This window comes from Terrapene carolina, unplaced genomic scaffold, assembly GCF_002925995.2.
Source record: "Terrapene carolina triunguis isolate 2854851 unplaced genomic scaffold, T_m_triunguis-2.0 Scaffold238, whole genome shotgun sequence".
NCBI classification, from domain to species: Eukaryota; Metazoa; Chordata; order Testudines; family Emydidae; genus Terrapene; species Terrapene triunguis.
Genome location: NW_020664589.1, coordinates 18228410 through 18244506, shown reverse-complemented (window position 1 = coordinate 18244506; position 16097 = coordinate 18228410). Strand labels below are relative to the sequence as shown.

At 46.4% G+C, this 16097-nt stretch overlaps 1 protein-coding gene across 1 annotated transcript in view; it reads right to left on the bottom strand.

The window, feature by feature from the left end:
- Positions 1-14172: 14172 nt before the first annotated feature.
- LMX1B (LIM homeobox transcription factor 1 beta) overlaps positions 14173-16097 on the bottom strand; it is a 127322-nt gene continuing 125397 nt past the window's right edge. The window contains exon 8 of the mRNA XM_024201199.1: positions 14173-15280. Within this exon, the coding sequence (XP_024056967.1) occupies positions 15123-15280 (158 nt within the window). The 3' untranslated portion in view covers positions 14173-15122. The remainder of the gene's footprint in view (positions 15281-16097) is intronic.

Below are 16097 nucleotides of genomic sequence, written 5' to 3'. Positions count from 1 at the left end.
AAGGAGAAAGCAAAAAATGTTCCATGGTCCAAAATTCAGAGGCTTTTCCCCAAGAGTGGGAATTTAGATGCATGTTATCTGCTGGTGGCGCCTTCTGCTGTGCATCCTTTGTGCAGCGTAGGAGAACAGAACAGCAGGCAGTTCCCCAGGGAGGGCGCATTCCTGGGATCTGTGTGGGGGTTGTGGGGTGCAGAGAGAGATACTCCTACTTAACTTCAAAAAGCCATAATGCACTCTTACAAACAGTCGATCTGCTGTTAGCCAGAAATGGGGTGATTTTCTCACTCATCACTCATAGGAGGGGCAGCAAATCCACCTACAATACAAACAATATCATTTACCAACACTGCAAATGAAACTTGTTTCTGGTTCCCTCCTTCTGCGGCAAGCTTTGACGTCGAGTGGCATTCCCAGCATGGAGACAAATTTATTTATTCATTAACTTAATATATTCAATAAACCAACCAGCACACAGACTTATTCTTTACAAGTAATTAGAATGTATTACAAGCATACAAATGTGCCTAAGATTGAGAACTTGGGTTATAATCTAATGAAAATATTGTCGCTGAATTAATTTCCTATGTGGTGCCAGAGCTATGGAATAAAAAGTATACTGAAAGTCTTCAGAGACCCACTGTCAACAGCACAGCACTACCTCTCTATTTTGAGCTGGAGAAGATTAGATTTCAAAAGCTGTTCTTTCTTATGCATGGTCCAGTTGTCTTGCAGGAATCTTCTGAAGCTTGAAAGGCCTCTAAAAAGTTTCAGAAGATTAAGAAACAAGCAAAATGGGCAATTTCTGTGATAAATTCCACCAAAATCGGTTAGGTTCATGGAAATTCAGTTCAAATGCAGATAGCCAGGAACCGGAAGCCCTTGGGCCTGTCTGTGCTGTGGTGCAGAGTATTTATTGTTGATTGCATCGTTGGAGAGATTGAAAATTACAGTGTGTCTGGCTAGGCTCAGCTTCAGACGCAGACTCTGTTTATCGAAAGTGCACCAACATAATTAAATGCTGGCACAGGCGAGTCCTAGACTGCTTTTACCTTTCTAATAACCAGAATGAGTCTTCGTACCTGTTTAACACTTTTCATCTTCAAAGCACTTAGCAAACACTAACTAATGGTGCATTAATGAGTAAGAGAAAGGTGCAGAGAGAAAATGAAGATGGCAATATTCTCAAGAATAAGACATGTAACTGCAAGAATTCCAGCACACGAAATAATCAGGGTCCGAGTGGGAGTGAACTGAGATCTTGAAAGTGATGCTGTTTGCTAAATGTTGCAGAATAACAAAAGGAGGGAGGAAATGTAGGGGATCGCCAAGGCAGTGATCCTGCTATTTAAGCACCTAACGCCCACTGGAATCAATGGGCGTTAGGCTCATATCCTCAAATATATTTAGGTGCCTAAATGTAAATGTGAAGGCTCCTCCTTAATCCAGCCTCAGGAAACTGAGACAGATCAGGTAGATGGAGCATGGCCAGGATGTCGATTCAGGCTCCCTCGTTAAATCCAGTGATACAGAAAATCTAGAGGGATGGTGCAGGAAGAGATCTGATTCAGGTGTCTGGATTGCACTCATAGGAAGCTGCATTAGGACGAATCAATGCTCGGTGTGGCCCCTGGAGGCTGCCTCGTTCTGCTACCCATGGCCAAGTGAAGAGTGCTCAGGGCCTTTTCCCTCTTTAGCCTTAGGGATCTCCCTCACCTTTGTGAGGTTTCTAGCTTCGTCTGCTTCGTTAAGCAGGATCCCATTGCTGCATCCTGTAGGAACGGCTGCAGCCAAAGGGAGCCTCGTTATCTGACTTCTCCGGTCAGGCCTAGAGCACAAGGTTTTAGTCCAATGCCTTGCAGTGAAGAGAAGATTAAGAGAATGTCTGCCGTTCACCAGGGGTCTTTCATGCCCTACCTATCAGCACCTTATCAACAGCAATCTGACAGCCCAGGTGTGAGGGAATATGTCACACACGGTGTATACTGCTGGCTAATCAGATCAGCAATTACTCATCCTGATGTGCGGGACGCCAAGTTACTTGCAACAAGTTAAACAATGAAACAAAAGAAGCAAACCTGAGTGAATAGCACTGGTAATGTAATAGCAAAGGAGGATTTGGAGGATGTGAAAGTGAGCTTGCTGTCTGTAGCTGCCATAGGAGTGTAGTTAATAATCGCACAACATGCGTGCACGTACACACACATGCACGTGCACACGCACACACACGCACACACCCCCCCCGGGGGGTGGGATGGGTCTATGGTAATTACAAAATGGGTGTATAAAAGGAAAATGTGTTTCATACACCATGTTCCTCATGATAATTATACAGGCGGCTGTTGTGAAATGCTCTCCTTGGAAAAGCATTAGACAGCATGGCCCAGATGCTCACATGTGGCAAAGGAGCGTGCAGGGAGAGGAGGTTTGCATGTAAAGGGGGAGGGTAAATTCCCAGACTTGGGGCTGCTGTGTGCAGAGCTGCAGCCCTGCCCCTCCCCTCCCCTCCCCTCCCCCACTCCTGCTCCACCCAGTGTACGGGGCTCAGGAAAGTGCCAGTAGGCCCCTCCCAACCCCACAGCACCAGGACTCTGGCAGTGCTCCTCTGTTGGGCGGGGATGTGGACGCCCCAGTCTGTTACCTCCTGTGCAGGCAGAAGGTCCCTGGCCATGGAGCCACCGCACTGCTGTCTTGAGCTTGGCCAGGAGAGGGGAAGCCTGGGCCCCCTGGGCCTCTCCTGACACTGTGCTTCTGGCAGGATGAGAGTTGGCTTCATGCGCCTCATTAGAGCATGAGTCCTTGGCAAAGTGGTAGGATGGTGCAATGGGAGTTTTCTGGGCACTCTGATTCCATTTCCATCTTTTGGTGGGACTGAGCGGCTGCGATGTCCTTTCAGTTACTATAGGACATGAGAGCATCTCTTCCACTGGGACAGTGGAGTGAACGGGAACAACGAGCGACACACACGCTCTCACAACAAGCGTTCAATCGCTGGCGTGAGAGGAGCAAACACTGCATTTGGAATTTGGACCCCCACAGTATGGTGAGCCCCTGGTGGAGAGATATAAATATGCTATTCTCCCTCGCAGGGTTGGGATGAGGTTTAATTAATTAATGTCTGTAAAATGTTCTGATTTTCTGTTGGTTTCTCAGAGTGGGTGGGCAAGTGAAGCTGCTTTCCATTTGAGTTCTCTGATCCGTCTAGAAAAATGTTCAAACCCCCTTCGTCCTAGTGCTCTGTCTGTCTATCTGACAATGGCAGACAGTAACTCCACCTTGGCCTGGTTACTGGCAACTCATTTGTTATTATTTATGCTGTACTGCTTAAGTCACGTTAACTTACATCGCTTGGAGTGTGAAAAAGCCCCCCCCCCCCCCCCCCCCGAGCGACACAAGTTTTGCGCTGTCCACATTGGTGCTATGTTGGTGGGAGATGCTCTCCCGCCAACATAGCTTCAGCTTCTCATTGAGCTGGAGTAATTATGCCGACTGGAGAACGCGCTCTGTCGGCCTAGCGCATCTTTACCAGACGTGCTACAGCGGCCCAGCTGCATTGGTGCAGCTGCAGTGACATAGCGCTGTTGTGTAAACTTGCCCAGTGTAAAACCAGTGAGAGAGGAGAATCGGAGACCCGGGGAATCTCCCCAACAGCTTCTAACAACACTCTCGTCGCACCCTGGGATTACGGCTCGGAATACGAGTTGTGGTTGAGATGAGACTTTTCATCTCTCTAGTGAGGCCTATTTGTCATTGTCTTCCCTTCATGATACCATCATGCCTCCTTGTAGGGGGGTGCTAGGTCAGACATAGCAGGTGCTGTACCTGAGTAGATCACCTCAATGCTATGACTCCCGCCTGCATGTTATTGTCTTTCTTCTCATGGCTGCTGACCTGTGGCTCTGAACATGTACAGTGGGCTCCACAGTGTCTTAGGAAACGTCTTACACAGGCCCCGTCACACAGTGCAATGGTGAAGCTGAAGGTTAGGCCAGAGTAAGGTTACAGTGAATGATACACACGGACCAGGTGCTATTTCTTTATTGACTGGGGATATTGGTGTTTGAGGCTCAGCTCCAAGTCCCACTGAAGTCAATGGGAATCTTTCAGTTGACTGCAGTGGGGGTGGATCAGGCCAGGGTGTGGATTCATGCGGGCAGGGATAAGCAAGAGAGAGAGAGAGAAATTATGGAATTCTTTCTCAATGCAGCATCCTCACTTTCCCCATTATAAACAATTAGGGACTGGTCTCCATCTGGAGCAAATAGTTCAAAATTAGCTCTGAAAATGTAAAAGAAAAGTTTGGCAATTAAGTAATTGTTGTGGCTTTTGTCTGATAAGTATCATGATCCAAATTCACTAATGGGATTTCAAACAGAATTGTTTTGTTTTCTGGTGTGCAAAAGAAAAATGTACATTGTTTGTCATTGTTCTCATTTCACAATTTACCTGCTGGTACTAGTGATAATTACCGTGTTCCCGCATGGATGAGAAACCAGCACATTGTGGGGATAACTGAAAAATTCAATATCAAGGAAGGAAGAATTTTCTGTAAATGTAAAAATGTGATTCATTCTCACTAGAACAATTGGTTACAGCTGAGTACAAATGAATGAGATGCAGCAATGCTATTTATTTAGCAGCATTGACTGTATGGTTATTTTTAGACAGTAGGACCTATCCCTATCACTTTACTTTTACTTTATTAAAAATATCGATAAAACAGCAGATGTTCATTAGGCGACACCATTTCCAAGTCTACAGAAAGAGGAACAAATGTGTTTTCATTATAAGAGGTAATAATAATGAAGAGTGACAGCACCTTATCCCCAGGATCTGCCTCACAGCAGCGGTTGGCTGATAAAAAAAGAGGAGTTAAGATAAGGCGGCAATTATTAAGACAAATCTTTTGAAGGGCCATTTGAACTCCTCTGTCCAGAAGATAATCTGATTGTCCAAGGTGCTCTGAGGGGGGTCGGCAGCATAGGAAGCAGGACCCAGGTGCAGGCCTTTAGCCCTTTGCACCGGCATTTTTACCTCCAGCCATTTCCCTGCTCTCCTCTCCTTTTGTTTGCTACAGCTGTGTCATATAAATCAGGCTTCATTCTGTCGCACTGACACTAAAGAGAAAACACAACACAAACAATGCAGAACGCCAAGCCCCAAATATATTAATCATCATTTTTTTCCCTTTTGCTAATCTCTTTTACGTATCTTTTTGGGAAGATTCAGAAACCGCTGAGGGCGACTGTATTTCTCCTTCATAAATATTGGATGCTCACAAAGCATGAATATTTGAGCAGCTAGTTCTGACTTGGGTGAAACCAATTGCTAATGGCAATTCATTTTTCCTCAATGACATTCCACCAATAGCAAGCATTGGGGGAGGAGATGATGCAATTTGGAGCCAAACAGCAAAAGGAAAAAAGATATTTGACTCAGAGCAATAAAGGTAAATTTGCTGAGTTCTCAGCATAACTCTGGGCCATATCCTGCCCTCCATTAGAGGGAGTTATACAGATGGTGGGAAAGCAGGACAAAGTGTAGCAGCTATATGGGCATCTATATGGGTAGAAATATTGGGGGGGAAAGCATTAACTGTTTGATCATGTAATGTTATTGTATTAATATTTAGTTACCTCAGAACTAGAGGGTCTGGCAAAGTATTCACAATTTCCAAGCTGAAGTGGGGAAGGCTTCACAGCCCTCAAATGACATCCCCCTAGTTATACAAATGAAAGAAAGACATTGAAGCTGTATCTTAAAGTGCATGGAGAATGAAAGAAATGGTGCCTCCGCATCCCAGAGATCAGCAACTGAGAATTAGATGTGAGCAAACCAAACCTTACTCACTCAGATAGATAGATCAATAGATTAGATTCATGATCTATCGATCTATCGATCGATCTATCTATCTAATCTGATTGTTTTATGGCCATATGCATATATTTGTCTGTTTTAGGGCTGGTCTACACTTAAAATTCAGATTGACCTAGCTATGTGTCGGGGTGGGGGGGATTCACACACCCTGAGCACTGTAGCTAAGCCGTCCTAGCCCCTGGTGTAGACATGGCTATCGCCACTTGGGGAAGTGGATTACCAACGTCAAAGAAAACCCTCATCTCTCAGGAAGTGTCTCCATTATAGCGCTACAGCTGCAGCTCTGTGTAGCTGTGTGGTTGTAGCACCCATAGTATAGCCATGCCCTTAAGATGTTGGTCTCTTTGAATAAATTATACCCCAAGATGAGCCCGTTAGAATCGCTTTGGAGTCACTGTTACTTTCCTGAGAGCAGGTACTGTCAGTGATGTGACCCCACAGCTAGGCACTGCCAATAGAAAGGCTTTTGAGTTCAACAGATGTCCCAGTGGACTTTGAAGACTTCAAAAAAGCGGGGATCAATCCTCTTCACTTCACCAGTTATGATGCTGGGAGCCCCATGGACCTGGCTTGTCCATCCACTTGCTGCACGTGGGCAAAGAGGTCACAAACTAACAAAACCCAGCTGAGAAACCTTTCTGCCTGGTGTAGAGCTGGACTTCCAGTCTTGGGAGCTCTGCTGTGATTCATTCCTTTCAAACACCAAATGCAGATTTAGTGATGCTGGGGGGAGCTTGCAAAATACCATGCATGGAAAGAGTCATTTCTGAGTACTCAAGTACAACAGTACCGCTTTTAGCCCCTTTTGCTGATAGTCCCTGACGTTACGCAGTGTGCTGCTGTAGCCCATTCTAGTGACCCCCAATGGACCATTCAGTTTTACATACAGGTGTGTGCAACTATGAGCTGCCTGACCTCTCCAGCAGCCTGGGAGGTGTGTGCTACCTGCACAGACCTGGCATAATTGGCAGCAGAGAGGAATTGTTGTGCCCAGGCACTGAGAAGACTGGTACTTTGTTTCCAACATGAGCACTGCACCGCAGGGACTGACAGCAGCATGCTGGGCCTGCCAAGGGGGTGTGGGGCGAGTGCTGCTAAGTTGGCTCATTATATACAGTTGCACATGCTAAATAAATTCTCTCCAGGGCAGCTCAAGGAGCAGACTCGACCTAGGAGGCTGGCCAAAGCCTGCCGGGCAGTAATTGGCTGGATAATTTTTCTCTCATAGAGACTCTGCCTCTCTTGTTACATTCCTGTTCCAGGGCAACATCACTTTTTATTTTGCAACAAGGCAGCTCTATGCCATGGGCTGGAACAGTCCCAGAACCGCCACCCGCCCACTTTGCATTGCTATCAGGAGAGGCGATTCCAAACTGGAGGCCCAAAAGCCAGTCCCCTTTGTGCTGCGCCTGGAACGAGGTCACTTTGGAGCGACTGCGCTTGCTGTGCCACCTCTGGTCCTGACGTGTGGAGCGGGTCAGACAGGGTGTGTTTTCCAGGGGAAATGGTGACTTTTTGTTGTCACACTGAACATTTTCATTACAAAGCCAAAAGGTTTTGGTTGGAAAGTTTTCAATTTGGGGGCTTTCAATTTTTTTCTATAAAAACCTAAATTTTGTGTGGAAAGCATTTAACTGAAAATGAAATTTTCCATCAAAAATAGTTTCTGTAGAATAATGTTGATGGCTCCTATTAATATGGGCTAAATTCGCTTCCACTGCCCCAGTCGATGTCCTGTCCCTCCAGCAGAGTTCACATGGGGAGGGGAATTGGGAGCTCCCCACCAGCTCTGCGATTGCTGTATCTCTGGCTGAGGCCTCTGGGGATCCCGGCTTGTCAGGCTTCCAGCTGAACCCAAATAGGCAGCTGCTAGGCTGATAGGTAGGCTCCCGTTCTCGGCTCACGTCCGACTGCTCTAAGGATTGGAAAGCTGGAAGCAGGGGCTGCCCTGTGGGCTGGTACCCGTGAGCGAGACACAATGTGTGTGTCGGCTTCACTTGCAGCGCCAGCACCAGCCATCGGCCCCATTTCCCAGCCTGGAGCCAAAGCTGGTTTCCCCAGGAAACCCCTGTTCAGAGCTGCAATGCTGCCGTGTGGAGCCTGGCCAGGCCGTCTCTCCCTGGGCTCCATCGGTTAGTTCTGGCGGGCCCATGTGAGCGCGGTGCCCCCCAGTGCGCAGGCTGCACGTCTGCCTGGGAGAGCTCAGGAGCCAGAGCTGCGGCTGCACCAGAGCTGGGCGCCCCCATCCTGCGGAGAGGCTGGATGTACCTGACTGGGGGAGGCAAAAGGGAACCTCGCTGTGCTGCTACTAGGACAATTCGACCTTTTCCTTCTCTCGTTAGGGGGCAGAATGAATCCCTCTTCTCCAGCCAGCTGGGCTCCCACCTTCCCCTCTCTCCCATACGTTCATCAGAAAAACCACCGACTTCTGAGTGACGTCCAGCGCTTGGGGCCTAGACACCAGAAGTGACAGCCGGATCCCACCCTTGCCCAGGATGTTTGTGTTAAAAGGCCCCATCGTTGCAGTGGACGCATGCCAAGGATATTAGTTGGCTCAGTCTGGTGACCTAATGGATGCGGCCACACCACGTGCCCCCATCCCAGGGCAGTCCCATCCGAGAGCCTGAGAACCAGGATCCATGGAGCGAGCATTCCCCTCCTGCGGCAACAGGTGGGCTGTGCAAATGATGGTGGAGGGCAGCGTGAGGGAACCTTGCACTAGCGTTGCCTGTGCTGTATTTGCATCAAGGATAAATGGAGGACGTGGACACGCAGGCTGTGCCTGACATTCCACAGCGCTACATTCACTCAGAGTACGAGTCAAATGCTACGCCAAGGGTGGCGAGTTCCCCATGAATTCCCACATGAGCCCACAGTGCCCCTGTCCACCACACATACTCACACAGTGCATGCTGCACACACATCGACTGCAACGAAAGAGACACAAACTGCACACTGAGGAGATGGCTGGCTTGTTTACAGGTTGCTTTTATTTACAAATATACTGAAATGTAATCTCTTTTTTTTTGTGGGCAGAAACGCAATGTATAAGAATCTCATATACCTTAGCTGCCAGGTGACAGTGGCAGGAAAAAAATGCAGTGAAATGAAATTTAAAAAACACTAATAAATAATTTAACAATGACAAGTAATTAAATAAAAAAGATCCAATCTACACACATTCTGGTGGCTTGTTACCAACACAGAGAGCAAGGGGCAGGAAGCTACTGTGAAAGGCAGGTGGTTAAGTATGAGGGAGCATATGCATATTTTGTACAAGTTAAACAAATTGTAACAGACAGCTACAAAATACTACATTTTGGTAACATAAATACAGAATATATAAATATACAAGTAATACAGCCATACACAGCTAAAAAAAGGGTGTCCACTTAAAAACAGAGTTCCCACTGCAAAATAGCTGGAAGTCCCTTCACAGTCACTGCTAAATGAAACAACATTGTGCAGACCTAAGAGCAGCCATGCTGTACCGTTAGGAAGGCCTGCAGTAGAATCAGGAAATCAATCTATGATTCTGTGCTTATCCTTAGCAGTTACCAAGTTATTCAGCAAGGGAGTTAAGCATGGAGTCATCCCCCTGCATTCAGCAAAGCACTTACACATGATTGAGTCCCGTTGAAGCCAACAGGGTTTCAGAACTTGCTTAAAGTTAAGCCTGTATTGAAGTACCTTGCTGAATGGCAGGTTAAGTACTTAACTTGCTCTGAATTCAAGTTGCTGTGGATGTGCTATTCGTGCCCTCTGTGCCACACAGCGGCACTGTGCTAGGAGAGGAGAGCACACTAAAGTGGGACTTAAACACACAATGACAGCTGCTCATTAACACACCTCCCAAATACTTCAGGCTCTAGAGATGTAAAGCACATGGGAACTTTGTAACATTGTGTACCTGGAACTGGCTCCAAGTACTGTGGCTGTGATGGGATCTCTAATGTGTCCTCTCTTTCCTTTTGCTCTTGTGACCAACACTTGTGGTTGGATGAAGCGTCTCTTTCTCCTGGGTCCTGTAGTGGAGTCTTATTGAGTTAGTGTGACATCACCATGGAAATTCTGGTGATGTCACAAATTGAATGGACCATCTGGCCGTCAGGAGCAGAGAGACCGTGAGGCTCTGGGCGGAATGAGGGGTGTGGCTTGAAATATCATTGATCATTAGAAAAGGTGGAGAGGAATCCTGCTCTGGGTAGGGAAAGGGACGTGGAATTACATCAACCACTCTGCAAGGCGTTACCAGGCTGAAGGTGCCTCCCTAACCAGTGACTGTGCTGCAGAGTGGACACGTTGCTGCTGACGGACAGGCACTGGCCTTCTCAGAGAACCCCTCTCCTGAGGCTGGCAATAGTCACACTGAGCAGAGTGAAACACGTTCGTGCTGCAGCTCACTCCTTGTGCATGGCTAGCAGCAAGTGGGCTTTAGAATGCAGACACATTTGGTGACAAAGCATTTGAAGAAGAAAAAAGACCAAGATTCGTGGGACATGTTTCAGCTTAGAGATGGCAACAGGGCCGGCTCCAGGCACCAGCGTAGCAAGCAGGTTCTTGGGGCGGCCAAGGGGAAGGGGCGGCATGTCTGGCTCTTCGGCGGCATTTCAGCGGCGGGTCCCTCGGTCCCTCTCAGAGGGAAGGACCTGCAGCCAAAGTGCCGCCAAAGAAGAAAGCGGCACGGTGGAGCTGCCGCCGAAGTGCCACCGATTGCGGCTCCCCCCCACCCCCCACAGCTTGGAGCCAGCCCTGGATGGCAACCAAAAATTATTTTACTGACAGCACCATAATTATCTCCTACTTGGTGGGCATGAAACACATTTAACACCATAAAGCCAATTATTTGGAAAGTAAGTCCCTCTCCTCAGCGTCATACTGAGACTATGGTTAGTATAGGCCTGAGATGAGCTGCACGTTGTGGGGGAATTCTTCCATTGGCAGTGACACTATGAAATGGAAACACGCTAGTTACTAGGTTAAAAGCATGTGCTGGTCTGTGAGTACAGGGGCTAAATACTGCATCAATTAGTTACCGCATCTGATGGCAGGAAAATATTGCAGTATGCTAGCATCACTTTTGGGCACAGAATTGATCATTTGCACAATACAGACTTCTGAGGAAGCTATCATTTAGCATGTTCACATTATGATAACCTTTTGTTAAATATTATTGCGTGAACACAAACCTAATCAATCTTCTTTTAGTTAATTGCATCTTGTCACTGCTTTAGCCTAAGTATTCCTTCTTTAGCCAAACCAGCATGATTGAAATGCTATGAAGAGCTCACTTGATGTATTTATACTAGAGAGAGGTTAATTTGCTAGAGAGAATTATCACTGTAAGGTACATGTAATAAACTGCTGTCATGACCTCTACCCTTCAAACTCCCATATGTACAATCACTATTTGTGGTTTCCGTGAAAGTGCCAGATGCTAAGAGTTTTGGGCAAGAATTTATCAATGTGACTCAGTGTAAGATATTATTGCTGTATGGCCCATTACACATTTTACTTTCACCTGATCAGTGACATTTCCCTTGACAATACAAGAGTAAACCAGAAATCAAAAAGGTCAGAGGTTGCTTTATAATATTTTACTGCAGGTCCTGGGTTAAAACCACAATGATCACGCTCCTGTGGGATAATTCGTACTACAAATAAGAATGACATTTATTTTGCTTTAATGAACTTTGGCCTTTGCCAGATATCACTGGCCTGCTCAAAGTGACTGGCCATGCTTTTAAAAGTGCATCCCCCTCTTGATTGGCTTCAATGCACCCTGGCACTGGAAATATAGTTAGCCATGTTGGCCAAGAGATCGCATGTACAATGCACTTGGCACCAACTAGAGCATAATATGGGGGAACACACGGCTAAGCATTGCCATACAACACACCAAAGGCACCGCCGAGAGTATATTTATACCTACATTGCAATACATGCCGAGGTGGTATAGTGCCATCCCAAGAGCAGCAGAAGGGTTATCGATACTTGAGCTCCAAAGTGGGCTTGCTGATTCCTTTCTTGGAAGTGGATTTTTTTCAACATCCAGCCCAGAACCAGAGGTAGACATGGAGCAGGGGAGTCTCCAGACTGTGGGGCACATTACAGTGCTCAGACAAGTCTCAACATTCACTAATTATGGCCTTTGAGTCTGCACTGGTAAAAGAGGAGGTCTGACTGGTGGGATCCTGTGATGGTGTATAGATGCCATAAACATCAGAGGCTGGAGCTTGTGAAGACACGCCTGCTCTGAGAAAAGCGATATTTGCTGGGGGTTGGATTAATCCTGTGAGGCAGGTAGTTACAAATGTGTCCAATGTACCACATGAGAAATGCTCAAATTCTGGCCCCTAATGCAATGTAAATATCCAGGTCACCTGAGTTCTTTACAGATACCAGCTATTGTGAGCAGGGGTGTTTTTTGGTACAGTGTAAGGGAAAAAATTGGTGATGCCTGGGTAGGGTGACCAGATGTCCTGATTTTATAGGGACAGTCCCGATTTTTGGGTCTTTTTCTTATATAGGCTCCTATTACCCCCCACCCCCTGTCCCGATTTTTCACATTTGCTGTCTGGTCACCCTATGCCTGGGTGAGAAAAAAGGTAGTAAAGCCTTTTCCTCCCAATTGGCAGAAAATATCCAATGGGCTCACAAGCCCCTGCTTTAACTGGTAAAGCCGCTCCTTCCCCCCCCCCCCCCCGCAGGAGATAAAAGGGGCTCTGCAGAATGCATGCAGTTCTGATTGACCCGTGACTGCTGTGAGACTGGCAGGTTGCAATTTGGGCTACTTCCTGTTCGAGGTAGGAGAGCTACATGCAGTAGCAAGGGGATGGCTTGAGCTTTGTTAGCCCAGAACATCCGGGGCTGGAGTGGACTAGAAAGAATGGAGCAACACGGGGGTGTGTTTGTGTGTTTAAGCCAGAGAGCCCTTCTGCCTGACTTGGGACACTGTGCTGTGGGCAGCAGAGCGGAGGGGAGACCTCCAGCCGTGCCATCTCTCCTGCATGATATGAAGACTTCCTTTCCCAATGGAGCCTTTCCTCACCTCACCAAGGTGCAAATGCTTGTGTTTCTCCTGGCCCTGGAAGCTGGGTTTTAAGAAAGGCGTAAAATGGTTTCTGAGCTCCACCCATGCTTGTTTGGAATGAACACCTTTGTTTGCTTTGCCACCCCTGGATGGGATGTGGCTCTGTTTTCCCCAGGTTTAGTGAAGTGGGGAGAGTTAATAATCACCTGTGATGTAAAAAGTGCTCTCTTGCCCTCTTTTGTTTTAAATCTGTGTCCCAGATGAGTTATACCATTTGCCACAGAGCAACGCAGGTCCTTTTTTGGCTGACTCGGCTCTTTCTTGCCCTGCTTGGTAGTCACCCCTTTGGGAAGCAAGAAGTTGCCCTTTCTGGTTCAGAAAAGGGTGCTTAACTTTTCATGGGCAGCTCCCATGACAGCCGGGACCTATCCTGAGCAGGCAGTGCTACTATCCCAGGAAACTGGAACATACATACGCTGCCCCGAATGTAACTAGGCTGTTGAGTCTGTTACATTCTTGGCTGCCTGTGGCCCATCAAAGTGGCATGGAGGGCCTCATGGCTATATGCCAGACACCTCTGAGTGCTTAAGAATTTTTGCATAGTGCACTGCGTCTTATGTGTGACTGCAGCCCCTGAGCCTGCACCATGGGTCACACGCCAGGAGTTAAATTAACCAGCACGTTGAACTTGGTTTTCACTGGTATGGTCAGCGTTTTGAACACATTTATTTAAGAATGGGCCTGACATACCTAACTTTTCCCTCCTCACCCATCTTTATTCGTTTTTGAACACACCCTATCATTACTTCTATTACCTTGCCAAATTGTTCCTCACTAAGTCTTCTCCATTACGAGACATGGCCATATTTGTCTGGCTCTCCACCTGATAATTATTGTCTGCAGGCAATATTTATAACTACAATATTATTATTTATCATGTTTTATGCCCTACAAAAATCTATAATGGCTGCTCAAACTTCAGCAAGGGCTGTTGAGACAGTCCTCTTTATCTCTGCATAATGAGCCTGGGTCTCCTCCCATTTCGCTAGTGTAGGTCTGGAGTAACCACTGGAGGCAACAGAGTCACATCAGGGTGAAACTTGCATCAGTGAGATCAGACTCAGGCTCGTGCCAGAGCCTCATGCTCTCTGGGTTCTTTGTCACTTGGTGCACATGTCAAGGACACGTCTCAGGGTCTGGGCTAGGAGTTTAGATCCTGCGCTTTCCTTGACAAAGGAAGAAAATTAATTAAAGGAGGTCTTAATTGTTCCAGATGGACAATGGAGTGTAGCACATTTATGTCTCATGCAAAACCTATATAAACAGAACAGAATGAACAACACGTGGTTGCCAATCACAGTCTAGGCTTGAAAGTTGGCACTAAATTACTTACAAATAAAAGTAAATGTTTATTCTCACACATTAAAAATTAAATAAAGCTCTGTGTCGTGTAAGCACCTTTTGTTTTAATTATTCAAGATTAATACTAATCTAAATGCATCTGTCCCTAACATGCAGCTTCTCTCCAGGGTCATAGACCTTTTTCAATTATGAAATCACTGGCTTCGCCACAAGGCTTCTTGTTAACCAGTTTTTCTAAGTCTCATACAGTATAAGGGCTATAAACTAAGGAGCAGATTGAGGGTTATGTAGAAAAAGTGTAGAAAGGAAACAAATGTTGAACGTCACATTTACATTAACTTCTCACAGTTCAAATGGCAATTTATCCACAACATAGTATGAGTCATGCAGTAAGAAAGGGGAGGAGTCTCCAGTTTCTTTGATTTATTCGTCATATGGTCGACTGATGTCAGTATCAGTGGCTTTTAAAAAAAAGTTTAAATATCCAAACGAAAGGAAGAAAGGAAGGAGGAAAAGGGTCTAGCTTTTCACACAGTCATTTCCTTTACAATGCGGCGCTCAAGCCAAACCCAGGGCTGCTGGAGAGCTGGGTGTTCCATTCGTCCCATGCTTTTCTCGTGGCCTGCTCCACGCTGGATAACTGAGGATGTCTATGTGTGAGTGGGGGAGGGGGGTTGGTGGGTTGATTGATTGATTTAATATATGGTCCTCCTAAAAATGCTCGTGGCAGTCCAGAGGCGGCAGGAGTCACTGTGAAGGAAGAGCTGGGCAACATATGGCTGTAGAGTCTGCTCTGCAAAAAGTCACTTGCTAAAGATACGCCAGCTATTCGTTTGCTTTATTATTATTATTTTCATGAGGCGAAATATGAGCTCTGCATAGAGTACAGCCTGTCAATGGGGTTTCCTACTCTAGCCTGCATGGAGTTAACTTCTGAGGAGGCAAGGAAACAGTCGCTCAAGCTAGTCAAAGAGGTATCACTGTCGATATCATGAAAAATGGAGTCGTTTCCTGCAAACAAAATGTACAAATTAAGCTTGGTTCTGTGCAGAGAGAGAAATACAGATTCAGGATTCTCAGGCACTCTGAGGCACAATGTCTGTTACAAGTGAAAGTAAAAGCTAATACATTTTGTTTTCTTTTCCTAAGCTAATATAAAATAACTTGTCTGCAAGGCTCTGCTCTTTAAATAGGGACTGGAGATCAAATTCTAGGTGTTTCGATGGCTTTGATGCTGCACAGAAGGAGGAAATCTGCAAGCGCTTCATTTACGTTGCTGTCTCCAGCACATAAAAAACTCTTCTCTAATTGACATGAGCAGACAACCAACAGAGAGCAGGGAGGATCACATGCTCCTCACGAGCTGGGACCTTGCATTCCACAACAGAAACTTTGGGTAGTCAATTAATGCAGGATCAGGCCCCCAGTGGTGACAATGGGAAACGGCTCTTTGGGAAAAAATGTTCCTCACCCAGACACAATGTAGTAAAAGTCGTATCTGCAAATGCAATGGAGTTTTGTTTTGGAACAGAGACAATACTGCCTTTTATCTCCTTTCGCGGCTGAAATGTCAACTGACCACCGGGAGGGCACCAGAAAGTGCTCCAGTGGCACTCAATTGAAATAGTTGCATTGTATTTCTTTGTGTTTGATTTGAGGCACAGACCATTTCTCTAGTGGGGATTCATTGAGCGAGCCAAGCAAAATGTTAGCCACCAAACCCGACTCCTCCAAAGTTCCTTTGGGCTTCAAGTTTCTTTATGAAATACACTTGAAATTCAGACTCCTCTGTTTCATTTACCAAACTGCCCAGTGTGCATGCACCTCT